This window comes from Phascolarctos cinereus, unplaced genomic scaffold (assembly GCF_003287225.1).
Source record: "Phascolarctos cinereus isolate Bilbo 61053 unplaced genomic scaffold, phaCin_HiC Scaffold_726;HRSCAF=1367, whole genome shotgun sequence".
Lineage (NCBI taxonomy): Eukaryota > Metazoa > Chordata > Mammalia > Diprotodontia > Phascolarctidae > Phascolarctos > Phascolarctos cinereus.
In genome coordinates, this window is record NW_027556098.1 from 257,635,756 (window position 1) to 257,656,296 (window position 20,541).

Sequence of the window (20,541 nt, forward strand, 5' to 3'; positions counted from 1 at the left end):
TCCAAGATGACGTGTTACAATAATGCTGGGATTTACTATGAAATACAAGAAACACTAAATTTAGGAGACTTGATTTCAGATCCTAGCTATACTGCTTTTTAACTTTGTGACCTCAGGAAAATCTTATCCTTTTCAGGCCTCAATCTCCTTATCATTAGAAGTAGGGGATTGCATTCTAAAATCTCTAAGGCCTCTCCCAGCTCTTAGTTTTTAGATTTTGTAACTTTAACACAGTATTTAGATATAGGAAGAATTTATGGGGAAAACTTGAGAATTTCTATGTATTCTGGCTGGCCTGGCTTCTCATTTGATGCTGATGAGTAGAGTATTTAAAGAGTAACCATGACCATTTTGATTAGGCCCAGAGATCAACCTCACCCATTTTAAACTAGGCCCCATACACTATTGATGTTATGTTTCCTCCCTAGCAAAGGAGGTCCATTCGAGTCAGAGGCATTCATCCTCTTAAACCCTTTTCTTCTTGGTTGGGTTCAGTTGAGTTAGTTAGTTAGGACATGTTGACTTATTTGAAGTCAGCTACTAATTTGTAGGGCAGGAGTTCAATGGTAGTCTGTTGTGACTGTCTTCCCTTGGAAGAAGAGTGAGTGCTTAGGTGTGCAAGCTACTACCTTAGAGATGAGTAGAATGCTGTCTCTGTCAGAATATTGTTACCCAAAGTAAAATTATTTAGTTACACCTCTTTTTTATGGCTGGTGACTGCTTTGTTCTTTTACTGTTGCTTACTATAGAGTAACCTAGATAGCAGCCATGCCTTGTATATGAACTTTATTACTCATTGCCCCAAATCAGAATCAACTATATTATTTACTCACTTCACTCACCTTTTTCTTGGCATGGATCATATGCTGCATGTGGATGGTACAAACTTTTTTTTTTTGAAGCTCATAACCTCAGGCTTTCCTTATGGTACTTTTTTTCCCCCAAATAGTTAAAACTTTTAATAATATTTTTACTATTATGGGAACTATACACATGGCTATATCTGAAAGTTGTGTTGTATTAGTTCACAATCACTTCAACACATTATAAAATATGTCTTAAGTTTAGAAGACTGTAATAAAAAACATCTGTGCTATCCTGTAGAAATTACTGCTTTTGACATTATAGGAAGAATTGAGTTATTTGGTTACCAAGACTGATCAGTAAAACAATATTTACAGAAGAATATGTTGGCTGATAAGCACTTGTTCTTACTTGAAGATAAATTTTAAATAGTAATATTCAAGATTTAACATGCAAACATTATCCCTTTTATAACTTCTATTAGTTTATATACAAACTAAAAAGAAAATAACAGTTTCTATGACATTTAGGGTGATATTTGTGTTACTTTACAATGGAAGATGTTATCTACAGAATGAAATAATACTGTTCTTCATTCCTGGAGTCATAGTACATTTCCAAATCCCAGTGAGCTATCCAAGAATTAAACTATGTGGAAATAGCATATCTTTATTTAACCTGAAAGATTATACTGATATAACCTGAAAGATCTCTGCAATATAAAGGCACTTGCCACCTTGCTTCCATGTAATGATGATATAGTAATTTATTAATTTGACATTTGTTCCACCCTACAACTCTTTTATTAGTTACTTCACTACTCATTATTTGACCCTTATTCCCTGCCATGTGTTACTGAATAATTTTTTCATTTATATTATAGGGTTTTCTACCCCACCCAAAGTAGTTAGCTTGTAGTATTCTTATATCCCCTCTAGTGCCCTAAAAATAGATCTGTTACCTGATTATAATTGTATTTCTACACATATTTTGGGTTTTTTTTCCTTTTATTGTCTGGTTTAGATTAAGCACCAAGAAAATAAGAATTATTATAGTTGTTTCTTAACAATAATGCTTAACAGAGAATCCTGTATAAGTAGACTGTGATATTTATTGTTATTTTATAGTTTTGGGCTTTTAAGGCAGTTCTTCTAAAGATATTATGTTTAAAGTTGAGGTAGCTATCTCTACATGAAAATCGTTTTGACTTTTTGAATCCAGTGGAAGGATATCTCTAATGGATAACTAAGAGAAAACGAGTACTCTATCCAGTCCATTATTTTTTTTTCTATTAAAATTTTTGTAACTAGTCAGCTAACTGCTCAAGTCACCATACCTTGATACAAACTTAAGGTGCAATACAGGACAAGATTGAGAGTCAGACATCTAGGTGCCAATGATTGCCTGCTGGGTTTTTCCCCTTTCTATATTATAGCCCTTCTAATACTTGAAGATATGCCTTTTCTACCCCTAAGTGTTCTCCTAGCTGCATTCCCAGTTCTTTCAGTGACCTATAGTTCCTTTACCACTCTGATTATCTTCCACTAGAGCTGTTTCACTTTGTCAACGTCCTTCCTAAAATGAGTAGCCTAGAACTGAAGACAGTCATACTGGGTCTGAGAAGAGGAGAGGACAACATAACCATAGCCTCCCTTAGTCTAGACACTGTTTCTGTTAAAGCAGCCTAAGATAGCATTCCTTCACTGGCTATTATATCACACTGTTAAAAGCATAAGGAAGTTCAAGTAAAGTCCTCATTATCTTCTTCACATGAAATATTATCTAACTATAATCCTCATCTTATGTTTTTACAATTATATTTGAACCCAAATGTAGGATTTTACCTTTGAAATTTAGATACTTTTTGGTGATGTTCATTATGGTGTTGATGATAAATTATCATTGTCAAAGTAACATTTTTCTATCAATCCTTTCCTATTTCTTATGAATCCTTTTGATCAGTCTCTAAAAATTAGTTAATTTATTCTTTACACTGTGCTTTTATTTATTTATGGTATTCCTGGATTTGTGGCACCCAGTGCTGTGCCAAGATGTGGCTTCTGGTTTCTCCTAACAAATTTTCATTATTTTGTCTATATCTTGAGGTGGCATTGATGGCACTCTTAATTTTTTCCCTCCTATCCCTTCTCCTCTACCTTGTGTCCATATTAGTTGCCATCATCTATGTTTTTCTTCAAGTTCTACCATATCTTCCTGCAATTTTTACTTAATATATCCTTTGAAATCATCAACTATTGACTTACCATTCCTGTTTATTTCTTATTTTAAACATACTTGTCTAAAATAGTACCTTTTTATATTGGTAAAATGATGTGAAATGTTAAATAAATGCTGAATGGTTGACATCAATTAACCTAGAGCTTGTACTTTGGAAGTTGTTTTTCTTTTGTTTCAGTTGTGTATAACTCTTTGTGACCCCATTTGATGATACTGCAGTGGCTTGCCATTTCCTTCTCCAGCTCATTTTACAGATGAAGAACTGAGGCAAACAGAGTTAAGTGATTTGCCCAGGGTCACATAGCTAGTAGGCCAAATTTGAGCTCAGGAAGATGAGTCTTCGTGACTTCATGTCTGGCACTCTAACCACTGTGCAACCTAGCTACCATACTTTGGAGATATGTCTTCAACAATGTCATCTTAAGGGAATTATTTAAAAATTATAATTATTTTTAAAGTATAAAATTTAATTATGCATACTAGATAAGCAAAATGTACTTTCTCAAGTCAATAGTTTATTTCTGAGGATAAATATAGTTTATTTAACCAATTTCAGCATAGAGAATGAATCTTCATTAGTTATATGAAGGAAGCCATAAATTATATTAGATCATAAATATGGTCCAGTATAGGGACCAGTAAATATGCACTTTCATTCTTTCAGGCTGGAAAGTAAGAGTTCATTACTATAGTTATTTGAAATTGCAACAGCTCAGTTTCAAGTATGACTGGCACTCCCGATTCTAACTTTATTTCCTTGCATTTTGACATTTTAGTCCTATTGTATCAATATGCTTTAAAAATGATGACACAATGTTTAAGTGGGCTTCATAAATGACAAAGGAATAATGCTGTATTTATTTACCCTTGAGGTTATAGATGGATCTTTTAAAAGTATACCCGAATGTATAAACTTCCATTTGACAAATTGCCACTTTGGGAAGTTAAACAAAATGTCTTCAATCTTGTCATCTTGTTGCCTGAATTATTTAAAAGTCATAATTATTTTTAAAGTATAAAATTCCATTATGCATTTTATTTCATTTGATATATTTTTTAGATTCTGGCTCATAAATATAGTTCAATGAATGTGTTCTTCAATAATTTACTTAGTACTTATGGTATTTTTTTTCAAGGCACTGCCAAAAAATATGGTGTCTCGACTTTGTGAATCTAAAAAGGTCTGTGCTGCGGCTGATATGCAACTTCAGGTTTGTATTATGTGCCTTTTTTCTATGGCTAGTCAGAGTAGTTCTCTAAAATAAACATAAACCTCAGGTTCTTGCCAATGGTGCACATTTATTAGAATAACACTTGAAATTCTAAAACATATTTCATCTGAATTACAGGAATCTTACCAAAATTGACATGTTCAGTTCTTACAAGGTCCTTATTAAAGAATAAGTAAAATTAATCTCATTTTCAGATTGAAAAATCAAAGCATATAGAAGGCAAAACTCATTCAAATCATTTATTTTATCAATGGCATGGATGAAAATCAAATCCCATGGTTTATCTCCTCTTACATGTTTTTGTAATTATTAAACATGAAATTTAAATGAAAATTAACATTATTTTTCAGGCAGTAAACTGACACTAAACACTCAGGTGAAATCTGGAAAATTGAGTGAAATACACTGATAGTCTGTCATGACCTCCTGAAACCAGGTGTTTGGACACTTATAATTTGGAGTATTTGATGAAATTTCAATTTTAATATGGAAGTCTGTAATCTAGGCACAACCTCAGTGCCCTCATTTTAAAAGTTCTAGCCAGTGTATTAAACATCTTTCTGTAGTTTTCTATTTTCTCCCCAAGACCAGTCCCCAGAGCATAAAAACAGTATAAAGAAATCAACCCTACTTTTGTTGCAGTCTAAATTTTTATTTCAGAAATGAAAATGTCTAAGATACATAGATATAAAAATTTAACAAGTTTATTTTTGTTTTCTGGTTTGTTTTGTGTTTTTTGGCTAGGCAATGGAGTTAAGTGACTTGCCTAGAGTCACATAGCTAGTAATTGTGAAGTGTCTGAGGCTGAACACTGTTTTTTACTTTAGATTTCAACTTTTGTCTGTATCAGGTGTCCTTTACCTTTTTGTGTCATGGACCCATTTGACAGTCTGATGAAGCCTATGGACTCCTTATCAAAATAATATTTTTAATGTATAAAATAAAATGTTTAAGTTACAAAGGGAATTAGTTAATAGTGCAATACAGTTATCAAAATATTTTTAAAAACAAGTTCGTAGACCTCAAATTTAAGAACCCTTATTCTATATAGAAATAATATGTTAAGATAAAAATGAGTTTTTAAGGACTTTTAAATAGTTTAAAAATAAAAGGCATTTTATGACTGATGAATCTGTCTTTGCCATTTTCCATCTATGGGGATACTGCATTTTCAAAGCCCGTATTGTGGCTTTCTGTTCTTGAACAAATGTTTTAATATTTTCCTTTAAAAAGGAAAACCGTTCTAAAAATCTTTGCCAGCATATTTTCTTTTGCCAGCTTTAGTATTACACAACAGAAGCTTGTACAGTGGAGCCAAAACAAAGTTGAGAAGGAGTAGGCTTATTTCACATTTCTAAGGAGTGAGTTAGAAAGAGATTAAACATTTTTTGAAATTGTTAGCATGCTTTTTTTAAAAACAGTGTGTTGTTTTAAAATGGTATTCTGCAAGTTTGTGGTCCTAAGGTACCATTTAGCATTTCCCTTCCAAATGCAGACTTTCTGTGGTATTGAATACATAATAATAATCCATATAATCCATGTCATACAGAATAGCTTTCTACCAACTTGAAGTGTTAGTGTATCTAGTTTATCTTACAGGCCAGCCTAACCTCTATACCTTTTTTCTGGTGTTTATGTGCAACAATATAAAATATAATCTTCCTCAAGATATGATAGAATTTGCAGTTTTGAATGTATACAATTGTTAAAATTAAAGATAATGTCTTTGTCCTTGTCATTTTGTCACCTGAAATGTTTGAGTCATAGTTATTTTTTCAAGTGTGGTACAATTTCTGTTATTCATTTCCTTTCATTAGATGTATTTTTCAGTTCCTCACTCAAAAGTATAGGTTGTCCATCTATTTCTATATGAAGAGCTTTGAATTTACATCATTAATTCTTAAATTAATTATGTACTAATTATATTTTGAATGTGTTGATTTACACCAATCTGTTGAAGGTACTCTGGCAATATGGTGGACTCACAGAAGTATTTAATTTTCCTGGGGCCGATGAGGCAGTCGTCCTTGCCCTGAAAAGCCTGCTTCACATTGTTCTTTCCTATCTTCCAAACATTTGAGACAAGCACACACAAAGTACAATACAGTATAACAGGTTACACAGATCTTGAAGCTATTAAATGAATTGTAGCTACTATATGGAATCTAGGACCAGTCCAAAAGAATTATCTGTTTATAACAGAGTTTAGCCATGGCTTCTCTGGGAAGATATATTCTCCAGGTTATAGCTGTTATCTGGTCTGAAAACTTCATTTTATAGAAGAAGAAACTAGAGCCCATGATATTAAATGATTGTCCCCAATCACACAATTGGCCAAGATTTGAACCCAGGTTCTCTGACTCTAGATCCAATGCTATTTCCACTTCATCCCATTATAGAAGACAGAATCAAAAAGTTTATATTGAACTGCAGCTGTACAGTAGCCATTAGACAAAGTCAATATTTATATTTAGGAAATGTCTGCATTTTAGCTGGTGAAAGCTCAAATTTAGTTTAGACCTATAATCCTATATCTAGATGAAGCCAGAAGCTAGGAGTTATTTAGAATTTTTATTTTATCCATACTAATCCCTTTTCCTTTTAAGTTAACAGCTGCACATTCTCTACAAATTCCAGATCTATCTTGGCTAGATAAGGGTCTCAAGCTCAACATTTTTATGACAGAATTTCCTTTTAGAATACAAGATAGACTCTTTTATTTCATTGCCTTAGTGCTACTCTGAGGTTTATAAGATATTTCAGTAAAAATCATATTCTCCTTTGTTCCAATTTTAAATCTGAAGTGTAGTTTCACAAAGCTCTGAAAGCATCAATGTTAATTTTCTTGGAAATGTATTTTCCCTTTCTCTACTCTTTAATTATGTTTTAATTACATATATCCTGTCCCTGGTTCTATATTCAGAGGTGATCATTTACTTCCTAGCCATCCAATTAAGCCAGAATTCTTCTTAGGCAAGTACCTACCTCCCATGTGACCTTCTAATACTAAGTGCTATTACCCTGTTTGCCTTTCTTTTCAGTCTCTTCAACAACTATGTCACAATCCTTTGTAACATCTGAAGACCAGACACTAGATTGCAATTTCTCTTTCACCTCAATTTCCTGTATTGTCTTTTGTCACCTCAGTATATAGTCACTGACCACATCAGTTGTCTCATTTTAAAAATACTAGAGTTCCAGGAAGAAATTTTACAGGCTTTGCTATGTCCCATAAGGTCACAAGCTGTAGCTTTCTGTTTTCTCACACTTTCAACTACTTAAATATTGGCAAACCTCCAACTTTGTGGTTTAAAACTTATTTTTATATATAGTATATAAAGAGAACTATACTCATAAGATTCAAGGTTTATAATGTACACAACTGCTAATCTTGAGAAGGCTGGTAGTGTTACTTTAATCATTAACGTAGTACTTATATTTAGCATGAAAACATCTATGCATTTATATTTCTGTAGATATTTTCAGTTATTTTTTTTTTATTCTGCTATGTTTTATAATTTGGTAAACCACATCTTAAATGTCAGAACTATATGCCAAAGCTAAATCTATGTTTTTCTTTCTCTAGGTCTTTTATGCAACTTTGGATCAAATCTACCATGGGAAGCATCCCTTAAAGAGGTCAACCACAGAAATTTTAAAGGAAACACAGGAGAAATTTTATGGGCTCCCATATGTACCAAACACTGTGAGTGCTAGACTTTAATATTACCCTTAAAAGGTCTGAAATTTTCTTTTTAGGACTTGAGCAGAGTGGGTAGGCTGTCACCACCTTCTGCCTCACAAAACATGAAATCCTTGGATTTCTGGTAGGAATTTTCGCAACTGAGGACGCTTAATGAAAAATGTATAGCTCATTTATAAAATTGACATCTTTAACATTTCCGAAACTTCATAGCAGTTCTAAAAAGTCTTTCTGTTTCCTCTAGGAATATGTTTGCTTGACTTCTAAGACTGTGACAGAAATTAATCACTAGAGCTAATTTATGTTTTTCCTTTCATTTCCATTCATTTATTCATGGCAGGTAGTGAAAAAAGTAGTTCATTGCTGATGAAAAGATGAATGGCCTGATTAAGTCCTAATTATTGTTAGTGGTAGTAAGGAATCTTTTTTTTTTTTAACAGTACCACCTGGCTCTGTCTCCAATTAGTTGTCTGACTTTGGGTGAGTCTCTTAACATCCTGGAGGGCCTCAGTTTCTTCATCTGTAAAATGAGGGGTAGAATTAGATAGTCTTTTCCATATCTTTTAGATCTTAGAGTCTGTTTTGGTGACATTGGATATTAGAACAGGTTTTTGTAAGCTTGGTTTAGAAAGATTAGTTTTTAAGTTAATCATTAGTTATTGTGCCTATAATGTATTAAAATTTCTATTAGATCCTAACAATTAGACATTTCACTATGAAGCAAGATTTTATATAAGATATTGATTTAGTTTTTGGCCTAATTTGAATGACATTCCTGTACTCAAGAAGCTTAAAGTTCAGTGTGAGAAATAAAAATATACAAAGTTAAATATAGCATATGCCTTTGATCCCATCCCTTCCCATCTTGTCCAATAGATTTCTCCAACAGTGATCTCCACCAATCTTCAGTCTTTTCCTATTAGTTTCTTTTTTGCTGTCTGCAAATATTCCCCAGCCCTCCCATCCTGAAAAAACTTACAGTAGACCTTACCTTCTCCTCAAAGTATCATTTTTTTATCTCTCCCCTCTCTCAGTCACAGATAGAGGAAAAAAACAAACAATCTGTCTATACTTGTTATCTTGACTTCCTCTCTCATTTCTCAGTCCTTTGCATTCTGACTTCTGCTCTTATAATTCAACTGAAATTGATCCTCTCTAGTTCTTATGATTTTTTAACTGACAAATCTAATGACTTTCTCTCCATTCTCATCCTTCTTAATTTCTTTGCAGAATTTGACACATTTGACCACCCTCTTTTCCTGAATATTCTCTCCTTTCGTGTGTGTGTGTGTGTGTGTGTGTGTGTTGTGTGTGTGTGTGTGTGAGAGAGAGAGAGAGAGAGAGGACTGTGTGTGTGTGAGAGAGAGACAGACTGATTTTTCTTGTTGTCTCCACCTCCCTATCAGATTGTTAGCTAATTTCAAGTCACCTTTAATGGGTCATCATCCATATAATGCCCTCTGGCTATTGTTGTACCTCACTTCTCTTCCTGGGACTGATTTTCTCCTCCCAGCTCTCCTAGGGCCTTATTTCTATGCGTCCAACTCCCACATATATATTTAGTCACAGACTCTGTCCAGAGCTTCTGACCCACTTCACCATCTGTCTCTTAGATACTTCAAACTAGATTTCCCATAAGCATCTGAGACTCTTAAAATAATTCATTTTCTTTCTTTTTAAACTCACACCTCTTTTGAACTTTCCTCTTTCTGTCAGGGGGCCAGCCCTTCTGTTCACCCAGGTTCACACCCTTGATATGTGACTTGACACTTCACTCTCATTTCCTCCATATATCCAGACAGATTTCTACCTCTATAGTATCTCTTCCATCTGTCCCATTCTTTCTGCTCTCATAACTGCCACCTGAGTTCAGATCCTTATCACCTCCTACCTGTACTACTGTAATAGCCTTCCCAATTGGTCTTCATGCCAAAGCTTTTCTCATTCTAATCCATACTCTACGTAGCTACCAAAGGGATTTTCCTGAAGGTCAAGTCTACACGTATCACACTTCTACTCATTAAACTTCAGTGGCTCCATCTAGCTTCTAGGTTAAAATAAAAACTATATCCAAAAATATAAACATAAATGTTTGTTGCTTGGTTGATTGAGAATGAGAACAAAGAGTAGCAGATGTCCTTTGAACTGCTTTGAAATCCTTGAAGTATGTGATGATATGGAAGAAGGCCTCCAGTACATTAGACAAATCCTGTATGGAAGATTTGAGGAAACACATAGAGGTGTGACACACAGGATTAAAAGGCGTGAATGTTGATCTCATACCAGTGAGATTATGGATTGAGGTATTTAGGTGTACTATATTGATATGCTTTTCTGTGGTGAGATATGTGGAGTGTCTGATATGTATATATATTCATCAATTACTTCATATCACATGTGAGGAGGATTACATAATAGGGAGCCACTGGACTTTATTGAGTAGGGGGTGACATGTTCAGACCTACACTTTAAGAAGATCAGTTTGACAGCTGAGTGGAGAATGCACTGGAGGGAAGAGAGACTTCAGGCAGGGAAACCAACTAGCAGACCATTAAGTAGTCCAGATTAGACATGATCAAGTTCTGTGCCAGATAGTGGCAGTGTCAGAGGATAGAAGGGGATTTATGCAAACGATATTAGACAAACCAAGTTCTTAGCTATTTTTCTTCTCTAAACTTCATTGACATTTAGTGTTTTACATGTTACCATGTACAGTTTAATTCTTATTATTGCCTTTTGAGCACCCCAAACAACAGAAATGTAGTAGGAATGAATAATGTGGCAGGCAAAGAGAGTAATAGTAATATAGTGACAACAGAGGAGACTCCTTTCTAAATATACACAAGGAGACAAGTGAAGGAGGAAATCTGGTAGAGGTAATAATGAAGAGGTGAACAGGGGCATTATGGACCGAACCTGGCGACACCCTATCTACATGTGAATACTTCTTTTGTGGAACTACATTAAACATGAGAGGATACATGAAAGGGGAGAGGGCAGCAGGGAGATAGAGTGGAGTGAGTGATGTGCCAGCGCCAAATCAAGGGCTAGCAATTAAGTGAAGAAGAGCCTACAAAGGAGTAGGTGAGGAAGAGGGGGGAAAGATTGAAAAGAGGAGGAAAGGAAGGAGGCCTTACTTTGAAGGTAAGAAGGGTTCCACTGAGGAATGCTCCTGAGGGAAGGGACTTATAGTATGTGAGGCCTGAAAAGTCTGCTTGTCCTGGGAAGAGGTAGAATTGGAACCCCTGGAGGCAGCTGGCACCTGGAAAAGTTGGAGAGCATTGATTTAGGGAGGAGATTTCCAGACACATGCAGAAAAAGCAGGTGAATAAGAGAAGATACAGATGGAGGGAAGCGGGGACGTGCACTACTGGGGAGCAACGTTCTCTCTGACACTTGCAATAATTGGCATCGTTCTGAGAATTAGGCACAATGGAAAAGGAGAATCCATGGGATGTGCCTCACCAAGGCAGGGGCAGAAAGTGCTTGGAGTGCAAAGCCTTGAATGGATACCTTGGAAGCTTTGATTATATGAAGGATACAGAGAAAGGAAAGAGAACAGATGAGTATGGAGGTCATGAATCAGAGAATGAAGGTCTAAAGTAAACAGAAGAAGAAGATGAAGCAAGTGAAAGAAACCTTTTTTGAAGGGGGCACAAAAAATTAAATTAAAAAAACTAATGTAAAAAACTAGCTGAAGGGGAAAAGAGGAAGGGGAAATCTACCTGACTGAGAAGAAAAAAAGGAGGGGGGGGAGAAATATATAACAAGTTAAAAGCAGGAAAGAGGAACTAATGAACAAAACCCTAAAGGAAAAGAGTAACATGAGAAGGCGATCAGGGATAAGAGGAAGAGCGCCAGTTGTAACAGGGCCACCTTTTAAAAAAGATTAAAGTAACTAAAAGAACATATTACTGTGTTTACAGCAGAAGAAGGGAAACCACAAGTTAAAAATATGGATATAGATGGAGGAAAATATAAACCTCTTATGTATTTAAATGTGAGTGAATTAAACAATTCAATAAAATGAAAAAGAATGATAGATTGGATTAAAAAATGTCCTACAATCTGTTGCTTACAAGAACCAAAATTAAAAAAAAAAGACATACACAAAATAGAAGTAAGGGGATGGAAAAATATTGACTATGCTTCAAGTGAATCCAGAAAAGGAGGAATTGCCATCATTCTATCAGACAAAGCAAAAATAAACATCTATATGGCTTTCAAGATGGAGAGAGGAGGCGGTGGTGGCAGGTGAATACTATGGGATTCTGTGGTGATATAAGATAGAGAAAACAGCAATTAAAAATTATTGTTTTAATAAAAGGTTGAACACAGTGGCAGAAAGGATTCAAGGAGGGAAAAATCACTCATGAGGGTGGGATAATCTATGGTGGTCCAATTTCTCTGGACTAATGTAGTGATCTCCTGACTAGTTTCCCATAGACTATGCCTGGGATGAGCTAAGCTTCTGGGCTCTCCACTCCCTGTAACCCATCTTCTCCCCAGTTATTTTCTACCTGTACCCTTTGTCCCCACCCTCCACTCTTCCCCTGGGAATTATATTGTGTCTGTCAAAAAACTGTCCTGTTATTCCATTTAACATCCCTATGACTTCATGAATCAAAAACACCCCTCCCTGGCTATCACTTTTCTCATATATTCTCTCTGCCTTTAGAACTAAGCTTCTTGAGGGGAGAGCATGCTCGGCTATGTCTTAACTGTCTAAAAATGGATTTCATTCATTCATTGAATTACATTGTTAGTAGTGAGAGTGGAGAGAATGGGACAGATACATGTTATAAAGGCAGATTCCACTGGGAGAAGCTACAAAACTCCAAGATTTTGATTCTGGGTAACTGAGAAAATATTAGTACCATTAGGAGTAAAAGGGAAGCTAGGAAGAGAGAGTGGTTTGTAAGGAGAATCATGCATTTTCTTGGAAATGTTGTTTGAGGTATCAGTGAGACACCAAGTTGTCCTTCCAGACCCTGAGGTTTAGGATGAGGCTAGAGAGGCAGGGTGACAGTTAAATATAGCTTCTTTACCAGCTTTTTAGGTCATATGTTCTGCCCCTCAGCCATAACTTCTTAAATTCCTACATTTCCTGGACACTTAGTGTAGTTCTCCCAGTTCTCCTATAGTTTGGAAAGGGAATTGATAGGAGACAGGATAAATTGTGGCTTCAAGAAACATTCAGCCAACAACCCCCATGTCCAATGACACTTCCTCACCAAAATAGCTCTTCCTTCTCATTGGCTAAGAGAGTGTGTGTGTGTGTGTGTGTGTGTGTGTGTGTGTGTGTGTGTGTGTGTTTTACACAAGTCTTTTTTGAAGACATTTCCAAAAATTCAAACTAAAGTTTACAATTGTATGTATGTTTGTGTTTACTTTAGTATTTCAGCAAATCCTTTAACATTAAAGACTTTCCTTCTCCTGGTTCATTTAAAATTTTTTGTGCATACTAGTGCAACATGCAGCTTTGATCTACTTTCCTTTCTTCTTGCTGTATGACCAGAAATCCCAGAGAGATGAAAACTTTTGTTTTCAAGCAGCCCCACAGAAGATTGTACTTTAATTGCGTTATAATTTTATCTTAACTTACTTATGATGTAGTGGGCAGCTAGGTGGTACAGAGTGCCTGGCCCAGAGTCAGTCTTCCTGAGTTCAAATCTGGCCTCAGATACTTACTAGCTATATGACCCTGGGCAAGTCACTTAACCCTGTTTACCTCTGTTTCCTTTTCCTAAAAAAAGAGATGGCAAACCACTCCAATATCTTTCCCAAGAAAACCCCAAATGGAGTCACAAAGAGCTAGATACAACTGAAAAATTACTGAATAACAACAAGAAGTGGTAGGGCCAACTTTATTTTAGAAGCCTAATTCTTTGTAAAATTCTCTGCTATGAAGACTTGAATCTCTTAAAGATTTCTATCATCTGTCTAAAAATTATAGAGAATTTATTTTGTGTGGTATTTTAAAATAAGAATGTAAATTTTCAAATTGTATTTGACTTTTGCTGTGCCATTTGTTAGATGTTTGCCGCAGTTGTAAATGCTTACATTTTTGAAATATGAGTAATGCATTTCTGAAATAATATGAAAAGAGAACCCCTGACAATCAGGTAGAATTTTCCTTTCTTCCATAAAGCATTCAAAGTAAGCTACTTCGGAAGAATTGGGTATCCTTCCTATTTTAATATTTTCCTGGGAATGAGATTTCATAGCCACACTGGCACTATGAAGTTTTTTGTTCTGTTTTGTTTTGTTTTTTAAATGTTTCCCCTTACATGGAAAACTATCTTTGGTCTGGCTAAAGATCTCAATTATTTTTATGTTTTTGATGTTGCTAGGCAAATGTGAGATTAAACAAACCAGTACTTATTTGTGTTTATCTCATCTTAAATACGAAGAGCATATGGTGCATATCTAGAAACACCTAAGTGGTTAATTGCATGTAAAATTCCTTTCCTCTTTGCCAGCATAAACAACTGATAAAATATTTACATTCTCTGTCATGCTGGATTTATTTATGACTTTGTAACTAAAACACAGAAGTGTTATAAATTGAAACTTTAATCTTTTGATTGAGTCATTTTCTAAGAATTTAAATAGTTTCAGTTTGTCTGACAGCTGCAACTTTAGATTCATTGATTTAAAGCATGCGGAAATTGTATCACTGCTTTGGTTTTGTTTTTATACTAAGTCCTTTAATTCCAGTCAACACCTTAGGTTTTTGTTTTCATTTTGAAGGCTAGTGTACTGCATTTAAAAGAAGAAAAAAATGGTTTGTCTTCGTTCTCCTCCTAGTTTATAACTGCTTAGGCCTCTGGGGATTCTGAAGGACCTTCACACATATTGCAGAATGACAGATAGTTTGGCATAATAGTAGAAAGTTTTCTTTATGCCAGTAAAATTTTGCTTTGTGTGTGACATACAGATCTTAGACTTTTTTTCAGTTTCATTTTTTTAAAAAATGATTATTCCTTAAGTCACACTCTATGCTTTTTATATGTGAAGAATGTATAGAAAACTCAGAGTAATAAGATTTGCTGTAGAACTTAGTTGAAAAAAAAAAAGAACTTATTTGAGACCGAGTTTGGCAAAAAGTCACCAATGTATTATGACAAAAATTGTGTTCCTTACAAGGTTGTCTAGTTCCAGGGACTTTAGTACTAAAGGCAACATCACAAATAGTGGAGCACTGGCCTTCAAGTTAGAAAACCTGGGGTCGAGTCCCAGCTATGCCACTTATCCCTGTTTAATCATGTGCTCTTTACAAAATCTTGGGGTCTCATCTCAGCAGTTTTTCTCATCTATAAAATGAGGAGAGCAATGTCTATATTACCTCCCTCCCTCAGTTGATTTTTAAAAAATGTTTTGTGAGCCATAATACACTGTATAGATGTGATGTTATTTCATTTCTTAGCATCAGCCTAGTAGAGTAGAGGCAGCTAGGTGGTGCAGTGTATAGAGCATCAGCCCTGGAGTCAAGGGGACCTGAGTTCAAATCTGGCCTCAGACACTAACTGTGTGACCCCGTGCAAGTCACTTGACCCCTATTGCCCCACCCCACCCCAAAAACAAACAAAAACCAGTAGTTTTTCTCATCTATAAAATGAGGAGAGCCACACCTGTACTACCTCTCTCAGTTTATTTTTTAAAAAGTATTTTGTGAGCCTTAAAACACTATATAAATGTGGTGTTATTTCATTTCTTAGCATCATCCTGGTAGCATGGAGAAGGTGCTAGACATGGAGTTAGTTACAGGACCTGGATTTGACTCCAAACTCTGCCATTTAATAGTTATGTGTGATTTTCTGCATTTATGACACTTTACCTTCCCATATCTCGGTTTTCTTATCTGTAAGATGGGAGTAATAATACCTTTATTATTTGCTTCTCAAGGTAGTTATGAGGAAAAGATTTTATAAATCTTAAGCCGCTATATAAAAGTTATTATTATCAAGGAGTTTATAGTATTTATACCATTATCTCTGCAGCTAAGTGGTGCAATGGATAGAGTGCTGGGCCTGGAGTCAGGAAAACTCATCCTCCTGAGTTCAAATCTGGCCTCAGATAGTGTGATCCTGGGCAAGTCACTTAATCCTGTTTACCTTAGTTTCCTCATCTGTAAAATGAGCTGGAGAATGACAAACCACTCTAGTATCTTTGCAAGAAAAACCCTAGTGGGGTCATGAAGCATCAGAAACAACTAAAAGGAACTGAACAATGATTATCTCTATTTGAAGATATAGTCAAGTCCTGAGATTCTTAGTAACCCCTTCCCCTACTGCCCTCAGTCCATTCCCAAATAGGATAACTCATTTAATCATAACAGTTTTAACAGTTACCATCTGGTTACAACCCAGTTCTAAATAATCACACTGGAGACCACTTAAGAGCCTTACTCCGTATAAACTGGAGATGAGATGAATGCTATATTTATGTTGGCTTTATTTCACAAATACTGCCCTTGATCCTTTATTTGAATTGCATAACAAGTGCTTCGTAGATACTGTAAATAGTCAAATTATGATTGTGGGTTTGGAAACGTTATTTCCATCTCTGGAGAGATTTTTTATATTGAAGTGTTAAAACATCTTTAGCACTGCAGAGATTTCTTTAAAGACAGAGTTTTTATTAGAACACTATGAAATTTAATGAGTAAAGGTCCTGGAGATTATTTGGGACAGCTCCATCATCCTTATTGGTGAGAAAACTAAGACCTCCTGAAATGAAATGATTTGTTCAAGGTCAAATTTTGTTGTTCAGTTGTTAAGTCATGGCCAGCTCTTCATGACCCCCGTGGAGCATGGAGTTTTCTTGGCAAAGATACTGGAGTGGTTTGCCATTTCCTTCTCCAGTAGATTTTGGCAAACAGAGGCTAAGTGACTTGCCCAGGGTTACACAGCTAGTAAGTAAGATTTGAACTCAGGTCTCATTAACTCCAGGCCCAGCGTATCTGTTAAGCCACCTAAGTTGCCTCCTTGAGGTCAAAGAGCCAGTTATAATTCTATGGAATAAATGTTTGACAAACTAGACAGCATTCATATATTTATGTTTAGATGAATGTTTTTAATCCTGTTTGTTTCAAGGACATTTACATTTAATACTATACTGAAAAAATGAACAGAAATATGCCCTTTTAAAATATTAGATAGTCTTTACATGTTGTTATGGTCAGTAAGATAGAGAAGCGACATGATATTGACAATTACTCAAAAATCAGCGTTCCAAACTCTTGGAGAGAGAAGCTCAGTTTTCCTATGCTCTTCCTGTCTCTGTCAGAAGTTAACGCAGTTAAAGAAGGTTGTTAAGCCCCTCTGTTGGGGAATATCTAAATAAGTTTAATGGAATATTATCACACCATCTGTTTCAAATAGTGAATGTGAAGAATTCAGAGAAACACAGGAAAAATTATATAAACTAACAAAATGTGAAGTAAGCAGAACCAGGAAAACAGTATATTCAGTAACTATATAGTGCAAGTGGATAGACCAATAGCCACAACACAGACTGAACAGTGTGGTAATTGTGATGGCCATGCTTGGTCCCAAAGGACTATGGGAAATAAATATCTTATTACCTGTGAAAAAGTAAGGGACTGTGGATGTGGAACATTGCATATACTGTCAAGCCCAGTTGGTGTGTTGCTCAGTTTTGCTAAACTTTTTCCTCTCTTTTATTCTTTGTTATGAGGGATGGCTCTCTGGGTAGGGGAGGGAAGGATGGATTGTATTAGGAAATAAAAATGGTGTAAAAAGAAAAGATATTAATAAAAAATATTTAAAAGAAGATTCAGCATTCTAGGACTCTAGTAGTATTATATTTGTAGCTATCTCATGTTAGATATGACTAGTACTGAAGATACAATACCTCTTGTAGCATTAGTAGCCCTAACAGTACAGTGCTAGTTGCTGATAGTCCTTTAGGAGAGGGAACTTAACTGACGACTTTCCAGGGTAATCACTGACTTGTGAGATCTCAGGGTCACCCTTACTACACAGTCTCAACTATTGATGTAGTTAATTTATAAACCTAAGTGCTGTGTTTTATTTTAATTCCTAGTACACCTCACCTATTTATATATATGTTTTAGTGTGTATGGCATTAAATTGGAAAAAGATCAGATGAAAATTAACAGGGGCAGCTAGGTGGTGCAGTGGATAGAGCGCTGGCCCTGAATTCAGGAGTACCTGAGTTCAAATCCGGCCTCAGACACATAACACTAGCTGTGTGACCCTGGGCAAGTCATTTAACCCCATTGCCTAGCCAATCCTGAAAGATAAAGAGACACTAAGACTATGGCACTGTAAAGGTGGGGCTGGTTTAAGAAAATATATTCATGTGAGGAAATCTAGGAAACACAGACGAAGCATGACAGAGAGTATTTGGGTAAAAAGTCAATGTAGGGAAAGACAGAAATGATTTTGTCATTGAGGCATATTACTGATCATGTGGAAGGACAAAGGAGACAGATGAGGAGTATGGAAAATAGTTCACAAGCTTAAATCCCAAACATGATACAGTAGTGATGGGAGACTTTAGTTATCCAGATATCTTCTAGAGCTTTCTTTCTTCTTGACCTTAGTGATAATTTCATCATTAAAAAGGTGAAAGAACCAATAAGAACTTATGATTACTAACCAGGGATTCGAACCTTGGAGGGAAGTGATCAGTTTCTCTTAGAGTGTGTAATAGAGGAGAGGAAATCCAGGATATCCAGATATGCTCTGATATTCACTAAAGGTTAGAGCTGTCCAAAAGTTTAATGAGCTTCCTCAAGGCATTTTCTCTCCCTAATAGTCTTTAAGGAAGGCCAGATGACCATTTGTCAGATTTGTTATGGTGGAAATTCTTTTCATGTTGGATTACAAGGGGAAAGTAATGGAAAATTCAAATTACAGACTTAGGAGTGAATGACTTCTGTACAAAATTCAGGTGGTTTGTCTGGACTTACATATGGGAGCAAAGGGAAACAAAGTTGGAAAAGATATGGGTAGAAGACAATTGATAGGAGATTTCAAAGGCTCTATTGATGTAAGGTTGAATAAAATGCACAGAAATCAAGCACAGACACTTCTTTAAATGGGGGAGTTACTCTATGAAAATGGTATTTGGGGGAAATTATCACAACATCTTTGAGTAATTGAAAATGAACCAATAAGAGATCAATGAAGGAGAAAACCAGATAGAACCTCTTAGAGTGTTTAAGATGCCCCTTAAACAACTAGAGATCCAGGTTTAGTTTTGGTTTTCCAATAAAGACATCAACTGTTGTTGGTGATTTGTCTGACCACCAGGTGTCTCCCTGAGAAAGTTGGCTAATTTCTTGCACCATAAGGGGCTTTCTGAAATTTTATACTTGCCTTCAAGTATAATACACCCAACCAGTTGTCATTTATATACCTATATTTATAAAGGATATATTAATTGTAAAAGAGATCACCCAGTAAGTTGTCTTTCTTTAATAGTCATTATCTTCAGATTTCAGATTTGTGGATCATGCAGTTGTTCTTGTCACATATGTATTTTTCTGTGTCTAAAGGGAGCTTTGAAATAGTTTGGTGATTGATAGAGAATGAAGAGTGAAACCAGACTGTCATAGACCATTTAGAAAGGTCCAGACACTTAAAATCCAAAATCAAACAGTATTTGAAATTATTTATACAATTATTGTAATAACTGTTTTTCACTTAAGCCAAAGTACAATTTGAACAACCATTTCACAGTACTAGTTCCATCAAATGAAAGCAATGAACGTCTGTAAATCAAGTGGTAGCTTATATTTGTTCCATAACCACTTTTCTCAACTAATTTTCCATCTTAAAACATGATGTAGCCATCTAAAAAGCTTAAACCGAACCTTTGTTAAAGATAGGATTCAGATGAACATAGAGATAAAAAAAATATTGAAAAGACTAAAATGCTTTCCTGGATGTTTTAATTATTAAGAAAAATACAATGTCCAAAAGAAGTAAGATAACTCTAGATAACATTGAATTTCTTAATTGCAGCAAGAGAAGTCAGATAATTGCAACAAGAGAAGTCAGATTTATTTGTTGTTAATTAAGTTGAGATATTAAGAAAGAATGGATCTTGAGATCAGCGTGGTGGATCACTTCAAAGCCAAGCTGGGGTTAGATATGGGTTTGAGGCTTTAGAAACTGAATTCTAACCCTGACTCTAATAATTTTTCATTGCTGATCTTTTTTTTTTTTCTTATTGGTGAGGCAATCAGGGTTAAGTGACTTGCCCAGGGTCACACAGCTAGTAAGTGTCATGTGTCTGAGGCTGGATTTGAACTCAGGTCCTCCTGACTCCAGGGCTGGTGCTCTATCCACTGCGCCACCTAGCTGCCCCCTTGCTGATCTTAAGAAGCCCCAAAGTATTTATTGTCAGAACTGTTTTAAAAATCACCAATCACTTATTATTAAAACCACTTTATTCTCAAAATAGATTGTTGCCTTTCTTGTCGCAAATTGGTGCAAACAGTGATTGTTACGTTACTCAGACTTATAATAGTCTCTTTTACAGTGATTATGTGAATATTAAAATATA

General features: G+C 35.4%; 1 protein-coding gene across 1 annotated transcript in view; it reads left to right on the top strand.

Moving 5' to 3' along the window:
• MIPEP (mitochondrial intermediate peptidase) overlaps window positions 1-20,541 on the top strand; it is a 178,961-nt gene that overhangs the window by 98,608 nt on the left and 59,812 nt on the right. The window contains exons 15-16 of the mRNA XM_078147078.1: window positions 4,179-4,253; window positions 7,861-7,980. Of these exons, the coding sequence (XP_078003204.1) occupies window positions 4,179-4,253; window positions 7,861-7,980 (195 nt within the window). The remainder of the gene's footprint in view (window positions 1-4,178; window positions 4,254-7,860; window positions 7,981-20,541) is intronic.